Here is a 12,703-nt window from a genome sequence, read left to right on the forward strand (position 1 = left end):
GTATAGCAGAAAAGGTTGCTTTTATTTAAGACGCTACAAGAGCAAAAACCCTATACCAGCATGTCATACTCTCAAATTAATACAATCGGTACTTTTTGATTTACAAAATAAATAATAAATATATACTATTCATAGCATACAAAAACCCAATTTTTAAAGAAAAATAAGATAAATATTTAAAATATTGCCGTATGAGCAATATGAAATATTATAGCTTAGCACTTAAAAGCAGTAATAGAGTTTTATGTCCCATCCCCAACCCAACCGAAACTTGCTTTGCCAAACCCACCAGCCCTACTCCTTTTCTTCTCATCGTGCGGCGCTTCACCCTCGAATGCTTCTGCTATATTTTCGTGATCTTCAATATTATTACCTCCAATGACATTACTCTTCTCACCTGTTGAAGAAGGCAGGGAATCTTTGGTTGACTTTGTCATAAATCTTTGGTAGAAGAGAATGTGATAAAGCTCGAAAAAATGAAGCGCCAGTCGATTGTTTGAGATCAGAATCATCTCTGCATCAATCATATGACCTTTTTCATAGCCAATATATGCGACCTGACCTTGGGCTTTAAAAGCGGGCTTACCAGCGAATTCACGCTCATGACAGATACGAACGGGAGAAGACATATCGACTTTGATCGATATTTCGCCACGAGGAACATTCATATCACCAGTAAGTTTGTAGGCATATAAAGTTCCTTTGATCGTGGATAAAAGGAGAAACTCTACTCCATTAGGCGCATAATCACCAGCCCTAAATATACATAGATGAAAATAAATTAGGGCCAAGCTCTAAAGATTACAATTTTGAAATTGATTTACCATAGTCCATCCAATGGTCTGTCCATAGTGGGCCTAAGCTTCCAACTTGGCAGTTTTGCAAAAAGCTGCACTGGATTTGACTGCCGAGTCTTTGCTTTATGTACACATCCGAGCCCAAAACATGGAGTATCAGTCTCTTTCTCCTTATCTCTATCTTCATAATCGAAGTCTTCTTTTTTCACAGAACCACCTGGTTTGTTCCCAAAATATCTGTACAATTCCTCCTGGGGCTCCTCGAACTCTGGTGGGAAAAGCCCTTGGCTCTCTAAGCTCCACAAGCCTGTGCGTGGGTGTGGCTTGAATTTGCCTCGATAAAAAACTACGCCGTGAGAGGGTATCGTTAAACTAGACTCATCCTGGCACCTGGTGGTAACTCTCAGAAGTGGTGCTTCAGCATCTCTAGGGCGCTTTGCATCCAGTCGCAAAGCAAATAATCTTTGTTCATCGTAGACTGGCTCAAACTGTGATATATTTATGCGCTCGTCTAACGAATAAGATGAGAGCTTGTTGGGCGTCCGGTTGCGACAGTGTATTTTATACCCGCCAATTCGTCCCTTTCGTGGTTCCCAGCGTACCACAAGGAGTGAGCCAAAAAATGCTGCGTCTCCAACCCATGTTCCTACAAGCCATGCGTATCGATGAACAACATTCGTATATAACTCGCGGAAGTTTTTAACAGGCCATTTTCCAATTTCCCTGCAGCCTGCTTCAATACAGAATCGCTGCCATAGAGAGTCAGTGTGTTGAATGATGGAATGCAAATGATGACAAGTGCAGCTAAGTATTGATATAGAGGTCGGGGGAAGTAGTGAGATGAGATGGAGGAGGACTTCCATAGGCATATCAATTAGGTTTGGATATGCTTGGTGTGTTGGTTGTGTTGAGGGAGGAACATGAATGGGTATTGATTTTATAGCCTCGATTTGAGAAGCGGAGAATTCGGCCATAGGTGTGATAAGAAATTTTAAATGGAAGCGAAAAAAAAAAATGCAAAAAACGAAAAGGCGTGAATATTGCTCTATCCCTGTTTAAAGAAAGCTGTTAAAGGAAAATTAAAGGGAAAGAAACTACGAATTCTACAACAAAGTTGTTCAACAAATATCTAATATAGTTCTGTACAATGGAAAGCCAGAACAATAAAAGAAACTAATTTATACAAGCAAGATCAATTACTTAAAGTGTAAAGACGGGTTACCTCTGAGAAAAAAGTCTATCAATTCCTTTTGTGATGACGTTTTCCAATGATTTTCAAGATCTGTATTGTAGGAATTACTACGTGAATTGGAAACGTAAATTTTTTAGCAACTGATGCTTCCTTAAAAAATTCTTTACAGGGGTTATATATAGATGCTCAATTACCCGTATGGATGCGGTTACATATGTATATATGATGTCTCTAATTATCAATATATCGACCTAGTCTTTTGAACAAATAAAATATTTCGAATTGCTTAAAGGTAATAAACAGATATTTTTCGGGTTTTTATATGAATTTCCTCGGTTGAAAATCCGCGGTAAAGCGATCCATATGAAAAAAATCAAATAGTATATAAAAATTAACTGATAGTTTTCTTTTTAGATTCTAAGCATTGTTGGCAAGAACAACCCAGAAAATAGCATGGATCCAGTTACACCCTACTCGGCAGACATTTGCCAGTATATGAATTCAACACATTCTGATGCGCTAACATATCTGGCCGCATATCATGGAGATGTGGACTCCACCTCAATTAAGTTGGAATCGGTAGATTCCCGCGGATTCGTACTTAAATTGTGGATTCCTGGAGCAGCTGTAAAAAGAATCAAAATTGAATTCAAGAAACCTGTAACGGACCAAAATCAAGTAAATATTATTCCATGTGCTTGCAATCCTTTTGTTTTTTATTCCATGTATGAATTGGTACAATAGGCAACTATCATGCTTCAACAAATGGCTCAAGATTCTCGTAATGCTATTGGGCACTCTTCCACCTGGTTCGAGATGCCCAAGGCAATTCCTTCACTCTTAATTTCTGCCTCAATAGGACTTTTGATATATTCCGGCTATGTTGCAAACAAAGTTCCATCTTTTCTCGTTGCTTTGCTCGGCGATCGCGCAACTGTAGAGACCATGCGTAGGGTGGTTAAATTGGTTGCCACAATTCATCTGTTGGAATCTATTGCTGTATTTATTGTGTGTATGCGACGAAGATACACTTGGCTGACAACGTTTAAATGGGTTCTATTTAGCTTCATTGTTGGGGCTCCGTGCTCATTAACTGTATTTAAAGGCCCTTCAAGGGCACTGAAAACTAAGAAGCAGTGAATGGAAATAGTTTGTTGTACATGGATGTATATTTCAATTTGAATACCGATTTCACACCCAAAATTGGATAACTACAGTAGTTGTTAGGGGTTCGAAGAGAACATTTCCTCTTCCAAAGACTATATTCACTATTATTATGTGTAAGCCATCTTCGGCCATATTTTTGAATTTATGCTAGGCCTATTTTTGGCTGCATTCAGAGGCTTAAAACTAGCCTCGAGATTCATAGTCGAAGTTTCAGCCCGTCGGCCGAATCAAAGGCCAAACCAAGATGGTCTTGCGGCTATTTTCTGTCATTGCAGGTTTAAGATGGGCGAAAACCAGAGCGAATAAGTGGCAGGATTCAAATGGGGGGTTTTAAGTGATGCTGTTGTTCCACCACCCCCTCTCCTCCAATTATGTCTTAAATTTGCAGCCCCATCTTTATAAAGGATCTCACCTCTTCTCCCTCCCGCAACAGATTGTCAAACTACTATTTCCTACTTCTTGTTCCTCATTCCAACGCTTTTCTTCCCCATATTCCTCTTCTTATTCTTCCTTTCACTTTCCCCCCTTTTCTTTGCCGTTCGCTTTCTTTGTTTTATTCCTCTTTCTTCATTTTTGTATCATTATTTATTTCGTTATACAAACCTTTTGTTCAAAATTTATATACTTTGGATTGACTTTTCGGTATCTTTTGGATTTATTGTCTTTTGTATTTGTAAAAAGGATATCCTAGTGTTTTTTTTTGGCTGAAATTAGGAAACTAGCTCCTCTCATTTAATTCCTCCTTTAGTTATTTCTTTTCATCATAATGAGTCAGATGTCTTCGGTTATGATCTCCACTTTACCAGCCCAATCTCACCCGCCTAACCAGCTCCTTAAGCAAATGGTTCACGCTCAGCCTCTTCGCCAAAATCAACTTGCTGAGAAGCATATGGGCAGCCAAAGAAAAGGTAGCAAGCACAATCGGAACAGCAATCCTCCAGAGAATGTTCTCTCCACATCTCCACATCAACATCGGCAAAAGTTCCCTTCTCCTCCGCCTAATCGCAATCAACACGCCAATGATCGACATTTCCAACAGCAACTTAAACCAACTCGCAGATCCCAACCTTCTGGAAAGAATATCCCGCGACTTCAGCGCAGACGAGAATTGAAAGCTCTTGCTGCCGAGGCTGAAGCATTGGGCGACCCTGAACAACAACACGCAGATATGATGTTTGGTGCTGGAAGTCCTCCACGTCGTGCTCCTTTGTTTGATCTTATTTATTCGGATTCTCACGCTACCCTTTCACCTCCCTCGTCTACTGAAGTCTCTCCGCGTGGGTATCCTCGGAATGTCCAACCAAACCAGAGAAGAGCGAGCGTGACCAAGAATGAAATTGCACCTGCCTTTCCTTCTCCGAATACAACACCCCAACGTACTCCTTCCCAACCGACTTCTCAGTTATATGCAGGACCAACCTTCCATAATTCGCCCGCACCTTCTGCACTTCCTGTTCCCACATTCAATGGCCGATCGCCCACTTTGGATGCTCTTTCAACTCCAGATATATCTCCTCTTAAGAAGCATCATGTTACAAAAGGAGATGATGATACCCTGTTTCACCTCGATGAGCAAGAATACAACAGTAATCCCGATGATGTTGACTTTGTTCACGCCGATAATCGAGATGAAATGCTACGCGCTAAATCTCGTCAATTGATGAACTTGCTGGTTGCTGCAGGTTCGAACTCTACCTGCACTCCTGCGAGGAACGTGCCAGTGCGAATGGTAACCGCTCACGATATACGTCTTTCACCTCAGCCTGATGAGTATCGACTTATTGAAATGAGCTCCATGTTAATGAATATGCTAAAAATCGAAAGCAATTAGAGTGAAGACCTTTTTTTTTCAATGTATCTTGCCACTTATTCACCTCCCACACCTTAACTCTTGTATTTTATTTTCTGCTGTTTCGGCAGAATTTTTCCAATCATTTATTCCCTCTTTATTAATGTACAATCATCTTCACTTATTCTCTTCCATTTTATCCTGAGAATACTCTGCCATTACTTTCATTTTTCTCCAAACCTTCATTTTCTCGTATTTAATATATAAATACGCTCATTATGCTTTCTGCCCGTGCCCTATATTCTTTATTGTAACTTTAAATTCACAACGCCGATGAACTACATTAACAGAAATTCGGACCAAACAGCTCTTTACTATTATCACCTTTTAGTTTTTGGCAAATTCTTTAACTACATTTTGCAAAATTCAATAGCATATTTTATAACTATTTCAGCTAGCATATCCTGGTCCTTTGGCTGAGTTATGCAATGATCTCCATCTATTACCAGAGTTTCCCTTACTAACTCTGAACCACATGCCTCTCTGATTCTATTTAGTACGACTTGTTTGTCTACATAGCTGGGCACACATTCGTCATCTCTAGAATGGAGCAATATCATGGGGTATTGCAAATTCTTGAAAAGCTCTCTCATCTGCACCAACGAAAGATCGGATGAAAAAAAGTCATCTGCTCCTCTATCACGCAAACACTTCTAAATCCACATTATATAGCTCACTCTAAGAAGATTAGTTACCCAATTCCATACAAGGAGTAATATCGTTCCGCGGTTATTGGGGTATTATCAACAATACGTGGCATTAGCTCACTACCTTTGTCTTCGGCAATCATGCTCTTCGCTTGCTCAACCCACTCAGGAAGCTGTTCTGAATTTGAAAGAAAATATTCTCTATCTGATACTGGCCCTTGGAGAACAAGACCTTTGAGGATAGAAGAATTGACCCGTTTCGATAAGACAATACAATCTTGACAACCTATGTACATTCAGTATCGTCTTAATATATTATTTTTAGGATCGTTTAGGAACCTTAAGAAAATTTACCAGTTGAATGGCCTAAAATAATTACATTCTGTTTTCCTTTCTTCTCCAAGAAATTAAGTGCTTCGCTTATTTCTTCCACATCTTTTTCAAGTGAAGAAATTCCGTACCCCAAATAGGAACTTGATAACAGCAACTGAACAAGGGAAAAATTAACCTGTTTAAGATGCTTGTAAAGTGTAGGAAGATATGGGACAGCGTTGAAGCCATCTCCCAATCCTATAATTTTATAGAAAGCATAGTTGGTGAATTTAGGTTTTAGAAAAATATAGGGCTAACATACCTCCGATAAATAGCAGTACATTAGCCGAAGGCGGAGATGTTTCAAAAAGCGTAAGTCGCTTTTCGGGTAAGTATGTCGAGATTTTTCCTTCGAATTCCATTAAAATAATATAGCTTAAACTTGCCTTTACGAATACCTTGTTATTCCCTGCGCCACCATTAAAAATTACAATTATTCGGCCTAGAATCAGATATATATGGTTTATGTCACATTAAATATTCTTTCGAATAAAGAAGATAGATAGCACAGAGCGAAAAGATCATCGGACTATACAAGAGAACAACCTTGGTTAATATGATTTTAATATATTCTAATCTATTTTCTCGCCATAATATCATTTGCCACTATTGACCAAGTTGGTGTGGCTTTTATTTGATGGAAATGTCGAGAAAATCTTTGCCAATTTATTTTCCGCAAAACAACACTAATAAGTTGTTTCGATTTTGTTCGATTCAACCCATTTTTAAGCGCTGATACTTCACCCTGCTGCTTTGCATTAGATTCTACTCAAGATGACAATGACGAACTGGAAGAACGTGAACAACTGGTTGAGTATACTCTTGGGATAATATTAAGTAAATTATAATGACTAACGATTGTTCTTATTTTATTCAATATTTTCACTTTGCCCATATGTTTTGTTCTTTTCGAAAAGGCACTGGTAAGTTAGCTATCCGTTAACTAAGATTCAGGTATGATTTTAGATTGAAATATTTGGATGAGATAGGACTGGTAAAAACTGCATCACATGGGCAAAAGATTATATCAATCGTCAGCTCGTAGGTCTTGAGGCAGCGACGCCCGATGGTCATGTTATTCGCACTAATCGAGTGGATGTTGATGGGGATGTGGATCTTAATCAGCGCAAAGGGAAACTTATAACTATCTATGATGTTGCAATTACAATTTCTTGGGCCGGCGAAAATGTGAATGGAAAGATTAAACTTCCCGAGTTTATGCATGACACCGAGATGGATGAACTAGAGGTACGCTCGCTAAATAGTCGATATTGCTTGTAGCAACACCCTGATATAAATATTTTATATCTAGGTTGAAGTTACTTGTGAAGACGAGACAGCAGCCAAAGAGCCGTTTAAAGAATTAGCACGCACCCAGCTTCTTGACCAGATTAAGCAAAGACTCGGCGGCTTTGCACAGGCTCTCGTCGAAGAAAACACTAAAGACGTTATGATTGATCCTAGTGAGTTCCAAAAAAAAGCTGTCACGACCTCTAACAAGGATGGAGGCGGTGTAAACAAAAACACGGAGGAGAAAAAGGAGGTACCCCGTGGTAAAATAATCAATACGACCACTTATACGGAAGATTTGGATTTCCAAACATCTGCTCATGAAATGTATGAGACGTTGCTGGATGAACACCGAGTGCGTGCATGGTCGCGTGGGAACGCTAAAGTTGAGCGCAAAGTTGGAGGTGAGATCCGCCTCTTTGATGGCAATGTGACAGGAGAGATTCTCGAATTGGTAGGCAAGCTTTGCTGAACATACTTCCGGAAGGGATTTTAATCTATTTCGTATACGTCATTAACAGGTTCCCGACAAGAAAATTATCCAGAAATGGCGCATGAGCACTTGGCCTGCCGACCATTTCTCTACTGTATATATAACCTTTGATCAAGCAAGCGATCACCTCACTCTTCACGTCCGGCAGGAAGGTGTGCCTGTTGGAGAGGATGATGTTCTGCGACGAAATTGGCACGGCTATTATTGGAATTCAATCAAGGGAACGTTTGGATTTGGAGCGGTTTTCTAATATCTTTTGGAACGCTTTTATCTTATTTAGAAATGTAATAAAGAGTTGACCTAGAATGGCTAATAAATTTGTTTCATCACGAATCTGTGATTTAGGGGCGGTGGCGGCGGCGGTAGTGGAAGATATTTAAATTGCTGTTCATCTGATCTCGCTACACAAGTTAAAAATGATTCTGAATACCTGGATCCACCACTGAACTAAAAAATATTTTACTATCTTGAACGTTATTGAAAATAGTATCGAACGGATGACTTAAAAGTGTAGTCAATATATCCCATTGTCAAATAAAATGCACTAATCTAATAGATTCTAGTTCGAGAAACAATTTCTAACATATAAGCCAACGCCATTGCCAATCCTCGAAATTAATTTTTTCTGTTTTTAGTTCAAAGTTTATACCAGCTTTAACTCCAGTTATTTTATGCTATGAGTTCTGAAACAGCATCACTTCCGCTTTATTCACTATTGAATCTGGTTGAGGCTCATCACCCATTTGTCTCGGGTCCATTCTTTCGTCTTTCCCCTTCTCCTATTCCTCTCCATTCATCTATAGTATCGTCTCCACTCTCTTTATCTCTTAATGATTTAATTACTTATTCTTCCATGGGAGAATTCATTTCCTTTCCTTAAATCATACCTCGAATTCTTGAATTTGCCTCCGTCAGATTATAATACCATTCTCAATTCTGCACTCATATAATTTCCTGTAAGAGTTTAAGACAACTACCACTTGAAATCATCTATGCCTGTCACTTCCAATTCCGTGTTTGCTCGCAGTGAGGTTCTGTATAGTGCGCAGGCTCGCATTATTAGGGAGAAACGACACCGGGTTCGTTGCAGCAACAGACATAGATTTCATTCCCATCACAATCGTCGCCATGATATAAGAAGCAAGTGCAAGCATAGGGGAAAGCACAAGCATCGCAAACATCACAAGGCGAAGAATGGAGGAAAGCATAAAGAACATACGCATAAAGGCAAACAAAACGAGGAAAGCTTCAAAATCGAAAAAGATGATGGTGATGCCAGGAGTTTTGGTGGCAAAGCCGACGGGTCTACCTACGAACAAGAGCTTCCAACTTCGGGCGTTCCAGGCTCTTTGGGGCAAACCAATGAATCTGCTGGTATTTCATCGTCGTCTACTACATCTATGTCCGATATTGTTGACAATCCGCCGTCGACTCAACCTTCGACTGACCTTAGAAGATTGCCCGTCATAACCCCAACTACTTCAAATAGTGGAGATGCCAACAATAATATCGGACAAGTGGGACAGTATGCCGTTCCTACGACAAAAATCGATTTCCCAGCGCAATCCCGTGATGCCATCCCTGGCCTTCTCACATCAAATGCTAATTCGCAACTAGCAGCATCTGACACTGGAATGAACGCTGGAAAAGTCGCCGGAGTTTCTATTGCATGTGTTGCTGGTGTCGCCCTTCTAGCTGGTCTATTTTTATGGCGGCGAACTAAGAATACAGTTCGTCGACTACAGCCGACAGACATTGGGCGGCCAGTTCCAATGGGAAACTCGGGTGATGCAAGTGCAATCATACACGCGTATGCTCCAGAACAGTACCAACAATTACCGAATAGTCCATATGCTCGTGCGCCATCATTCATGTACACCCCGCCTGTTGACATCTTCCAACACAAGCCGTACAAGTTAGAATTAAATCTTCCATCAAACAGTCCCCTCATAGCAGCTACCTCCTCCTCCACCGTTGGGAATTTACTCTTGGCAAATGATAGAATAGATACAGGCCCATCTACTGGCGCATCTACTCAACATTCTGGGAAACTCCGTTTCAAGGAACCAACAGTCGATCGCCCTATTTCTGATGGAAGTGAAATGCGCGTCAGCACATGTACCAGTGTCTCAGACCCTTATAGAATATCTTCGAACCTTGATGGGCCAGTTGTAAGCGTTACAGCTCCTGACGGGAGCGTGAGTAGGCCATTAACGGAGCGATTCGAGGGCGAGGAAGATGTAGTGGTCGTGTTCCCCGTGCCACCACATGGGTATAATAAATAACTCATAATAATTGAATGATTTTCAATATTTTTATATTGGAAATTAGAGCATATTAATCTTTATTAAATCTTATATCTATCTATCTATCTATCTATCTATCCTTTTTCACTTATATGTACCCGGATTTAGTAACTGTTCAATTTTATCTCTAGTCGATCTTCTAGCACAAATAAATACCATTTATTATGATGCCGGTGTTACATGGGTGATTGAGAAGTGTGGATTTAAGGATCGTATCTTTATCCATTTACTATCTCAAGGCTTCTACAATATCTGATGTAGAACACGCTTTTGCAGTAGTGGTGGTTAGCAATCCATACTTACCAATCTCCCACATAACACAGGTAGTATTATAATATGTGCTAACATTCGAGTCGCTCAACATAAATACTCAGCTAACTATATTTTAAGACAGTTTTATTTCCAAATAAATCACACCGTGTTTTATGGATTGTATATAAAGCAAAAGAAAAAAAGAATAAAATAAAGTGGGGAAGATTTTCTAAAGCATCAAAATATCGAGAGTCTCAGTCCAGGTCGTATATTTAAGCAGAGGCCTGGGCGGGGGCGGCATCTGTTGCTACACGCTGTTGAAATGCAGCCATTCTTGCTTCAAGTTCCGGTCGAAAATGGTTAATCAAACCCTTCGCAGGCCACCAAGCGGCATCAGCCAATGCACAAATAGTATGGCCCTCCATCTGAATTCCAATCTCACGCATCATATCAATTTCTCGCGGCTGAGCTCTACCGGTCTCAAAGCGGTCCATGATGTTTGCGAGCCATTTGGAACCCTCACGACAGGGAGTGCATTGCCCACAGGATTCATGTGCGTAGAATTTGGAAAGTCGAGAAATAGCGGCCACTACATCTGTAGACTTGTCCATCACTATCACCGCAGCAGTGCCCAAACCTGAGCCTACATCCCTCAAGGCATCAAAATCCATCAGAACGTCATCACAGACACTCTTGGGGATCAGAGGAACAGAAGAACCACCGGGAATAATTGCCAAAAGATTATCCCATCCACCGCGCACACCACCACAATGGCGTTCGATAAGTTCACGTAAAGGAATTGACATTTCTTCTTCGACAGTGCAAGGTTTGTTTACATGGCCAGAGATAGCAAAGAGTTTCGTGCCCGTATTGCGGGGACGTCCAAGTCCAGCAAACCACTTTCCTCCTCGACGGCAAATTGTTGGAGCCACAGCTACGGTTTCGACGTTAGTCACTGTTGACGGGCACCCGAATAATCCAACATCGGCAGGGAACGGTGGCTTCAATCGAGGTTTACCCTGTTTACCCTCAAGAGATTCGATGAGGGCAGTTTCCTCGCCGCAAATGTAAGCACCAGCACCACGATGAATATATACGTCAAAATCGTATCCGGTACCGCACGCGTTCTTGCCAATCAATCCCGCCTCATAAGCTTCATTGATTGCGATTTGAAGGGTAGAGGCTTCGTTGTAAAACTCACCACGGATATAAATGTAGGCTTACGTAATATATTTTATAAATTAAAAGAATAAAACGACTGAATATAGTATTTTAAAAATATATACCAGCATTGGCGTTCATTGCACGTCCCGCAATCAAACAGCCTTCAATTAATTTATGCGGGTCTTTGCGCATAATCTCACGATCTTTGCATGTTCCTGGTTCGCCTTCATCAGCATTAATGACCAAATAACGAGGACTAAAGCCAGAAGGCGTGTAAATGTGTATTGGGTATGTGTTAGTTTGAGAAAACCATCTAAGAGAAGAGAATTCTCACCGGCCATCCGGAGGTTTATTCATGAAACTCCATTTCAAGCCTGAAGGGAAGCCAGCGCCACCACGCCCGCGCAATCCCGAATCCTTCATTTCTTGAATAATCCATTCATGGCCCTTAAGAACAATCTCTTTCGTCTTGTACCAGTCACCACGCTTTAAAGCTCCCTTAAGACGAAAGGAATCGCCCTCACCGTAAAGATTTGTAAAGATGCGATCCTCATCCGAAAGATTGCCATACGTGCGCGTAGCTTCGGTGGCATAGGAGCGAACTGCCGCCGGCGCAAGGATGCGCGAAAGACAGTTGCCTAGATTTCATCAAAATTCAAATTTAGAGGTGAACAGTAGATCTCGTAAAATTTATAACAGTAATGCTCTATATTAAGAGATAGGTTAATTGATCGAATCCATACCTTGCCTTAACAACGTCGTCCTCAACATTACTGTTCTGAACGAAGCAAGAAATGTAAATGCAGAGCGAAGGAATCGATTGTTTTCGACGAACAATGATTTGATTTTGACCGGGCTATGTTTGTGCTGATGTCACAGATTGACGTAATAATTGGTGTTTAACGCTTGATTCCATCATAAATGCTCTTATGCCAATCGGTATAAAAAAATTATAGGAAAACTCTCTATATTTTAAATATATATTCTTTAATACTTCAGAGAGTGTATCATTTTGTGTATTGAAGAGATGGGCATAAATCAAATATACAGGGATCTTAGGCTCAAATATATTAGGAAAGGTGATATAGCATTCTACTATATGCTTCAAATATGTCTACAATTGATATCTAAGCAGGAAGCAGCTCAGTTTCTTCTTTCTCCTTCTTATCAGCTT

At 40.4% G+C, this 12,703-nt stretch overlaps 7 protein-coding genes across 7 annotated transcripts; 4 read left to right on the forward strand and 3 right to left on the reverse strand.

The window, feature by feature from the left end:
- Positions 1-242: 242 nt before the first annotated feature.
- Positions 243-1,771, reverse strand: VTP21DRAFT_1784 (uncharacterized protein; the record flags this gene model as incomplete). The annotated part of the gene is made up of 2 exons (XM_069391909.1): positions 243-756; positions 825-1,771. The coding sequence occupies 2 exons, from the start codon at positions 1,769-1,771 to the stop codon at positions 243-245; spliced, it is 1,461 nt and encodes a 486-aa protein (XP_069251121.1).
- Positions 1,772-2,442: 671 nt separating this feature from the next.
- VTP21DRAFT_1785 (uncharacterized protein) lies at positions 2,443-3,129 on the forward strand (the record flags this gene model as incomplete). The annotated part of the gene is made up of 2 exons (XM_069391910.1): positions 2,443-2,667; positions 2,734-3,129. 2 exons carry the CDS (start codon positions 2,443-2,445, stop codon positions 3,127-3,129), a joined length of 621 nt encoding a protein of 206 aa, XP_069251122.1.
- A 793-nt stretch (positions 3,130-3,922) lies between these two features.
- VTP21DRAFT_1786 (uncharacterized protein) lies at positions 3,923-4,987 on the forward strand (the record flags this gene model as incomplete). The annotated part of the gene is made up of 1 exon (XM_069391911.1): positions 3,923-4,987. The coding sequence occupies one exon, from the start codon at positions 3,923-3,925 to the stop codon at positions 4,985-4,987; it is 1,065 nt and encodes a 354-aa protein (XP_069251123.1).
- Positions 4,988-5,355: 368 nt separating this feature from the next.
- VTP21DRAFT_1787 (uncharacterized protein) lies at positions 5,356-6,386 on the reverse strand (the record flags this gene model as incomplete). Its single annotated transcript, XM_069391912.1, has 4 exons — positions 5,356-5,641; positions 5,701-5,938; positions 6,007-6,222; positions 6,287-6,386. 4 exons carry the CDS (start codon positions 6,384-6,386, stop codon positions 5,356-5,358), a joined length of 840 nt encoding a protein of 279 aa, XP_069251124.1.
- A 412-nt stretch (positions 6,387-6,798) lies between these two features.
- Positions 6,799-8,057, forward strand: VTP21DRAFT_1788 (uncharacterized protein; the record flags this gene model as incomplete). Its single annotated transcript, XM_069391913.1, has 5 exons — positions 6,799-6,833; positions 6,942-6,947; positions 7,014-7,272; positions 7,337-7,768; positions 7,836-8,057. 5 exons carry the CDS (start codon positions 6,799-6,801, stop codon positions 8,055-8,057), a joined length of 954 nt encoding a protein of 317 aa, XP_069251125.1.
- Positions 8,058-8,799: 742 nt separating this feature from the next.
- VTP21DRAFT_1789 (uncharacterized protein) lies at positions 8,800-10,092 on the forward strand (the record flags this gene model as incomplete). The annotated part of the gene is made up of 1 exon (XM_069391914.1): positions 8,800-10,092. The coding sequence occupies one exon, from the start codon at positions 8,800-8,802 to the stop codon at positions 10,090-10,092; it is 1,293 nt and encodes a 430-aa protein (XP_069251126.1).
- Positions 10,093-10,637: 545 nt separating this feature from the next.
- Positions 10,638-12,300, reverse strand: VTP21DRAFT_1790 (uncharacterized protein; the record flags this gene model as incomplete). Its single annotated transcript, XM_069391916.1, has 4 exons — positions 10,638-11,584; positions 11,652-11,785; positions 11,864-12,167; positions 12,273-12,300. The coding sequence occupies 4 exons, from the start codon at positions 12,298-12,300 to the stop codon at positions 10,638-10,640; spliced, it is 1,413 nt and encodes a 470-aa protein (XP_069251127.1).
- Between the last annotated feature and the right edge of the window lie 403 nt (positions 12,301-12,703).

Source organism: Calcarisporiella thermophila (assembly GCF_041956535.1).
Source record: "Calcarisporiella thermophila strain CBS 279.70 unplaced genomic scaffold VTP21scaffold_12, whole genome shotgun sequence".
Classification (NCBI taxonomy): Eukaryota; Fungi; Calcarisporiellomycota; class Calcarisporiellomycetes; order Calcarisporiellales; family Calcarisporiellaceae; genus Calcarisporiella; species Calcarisporiella thermophila.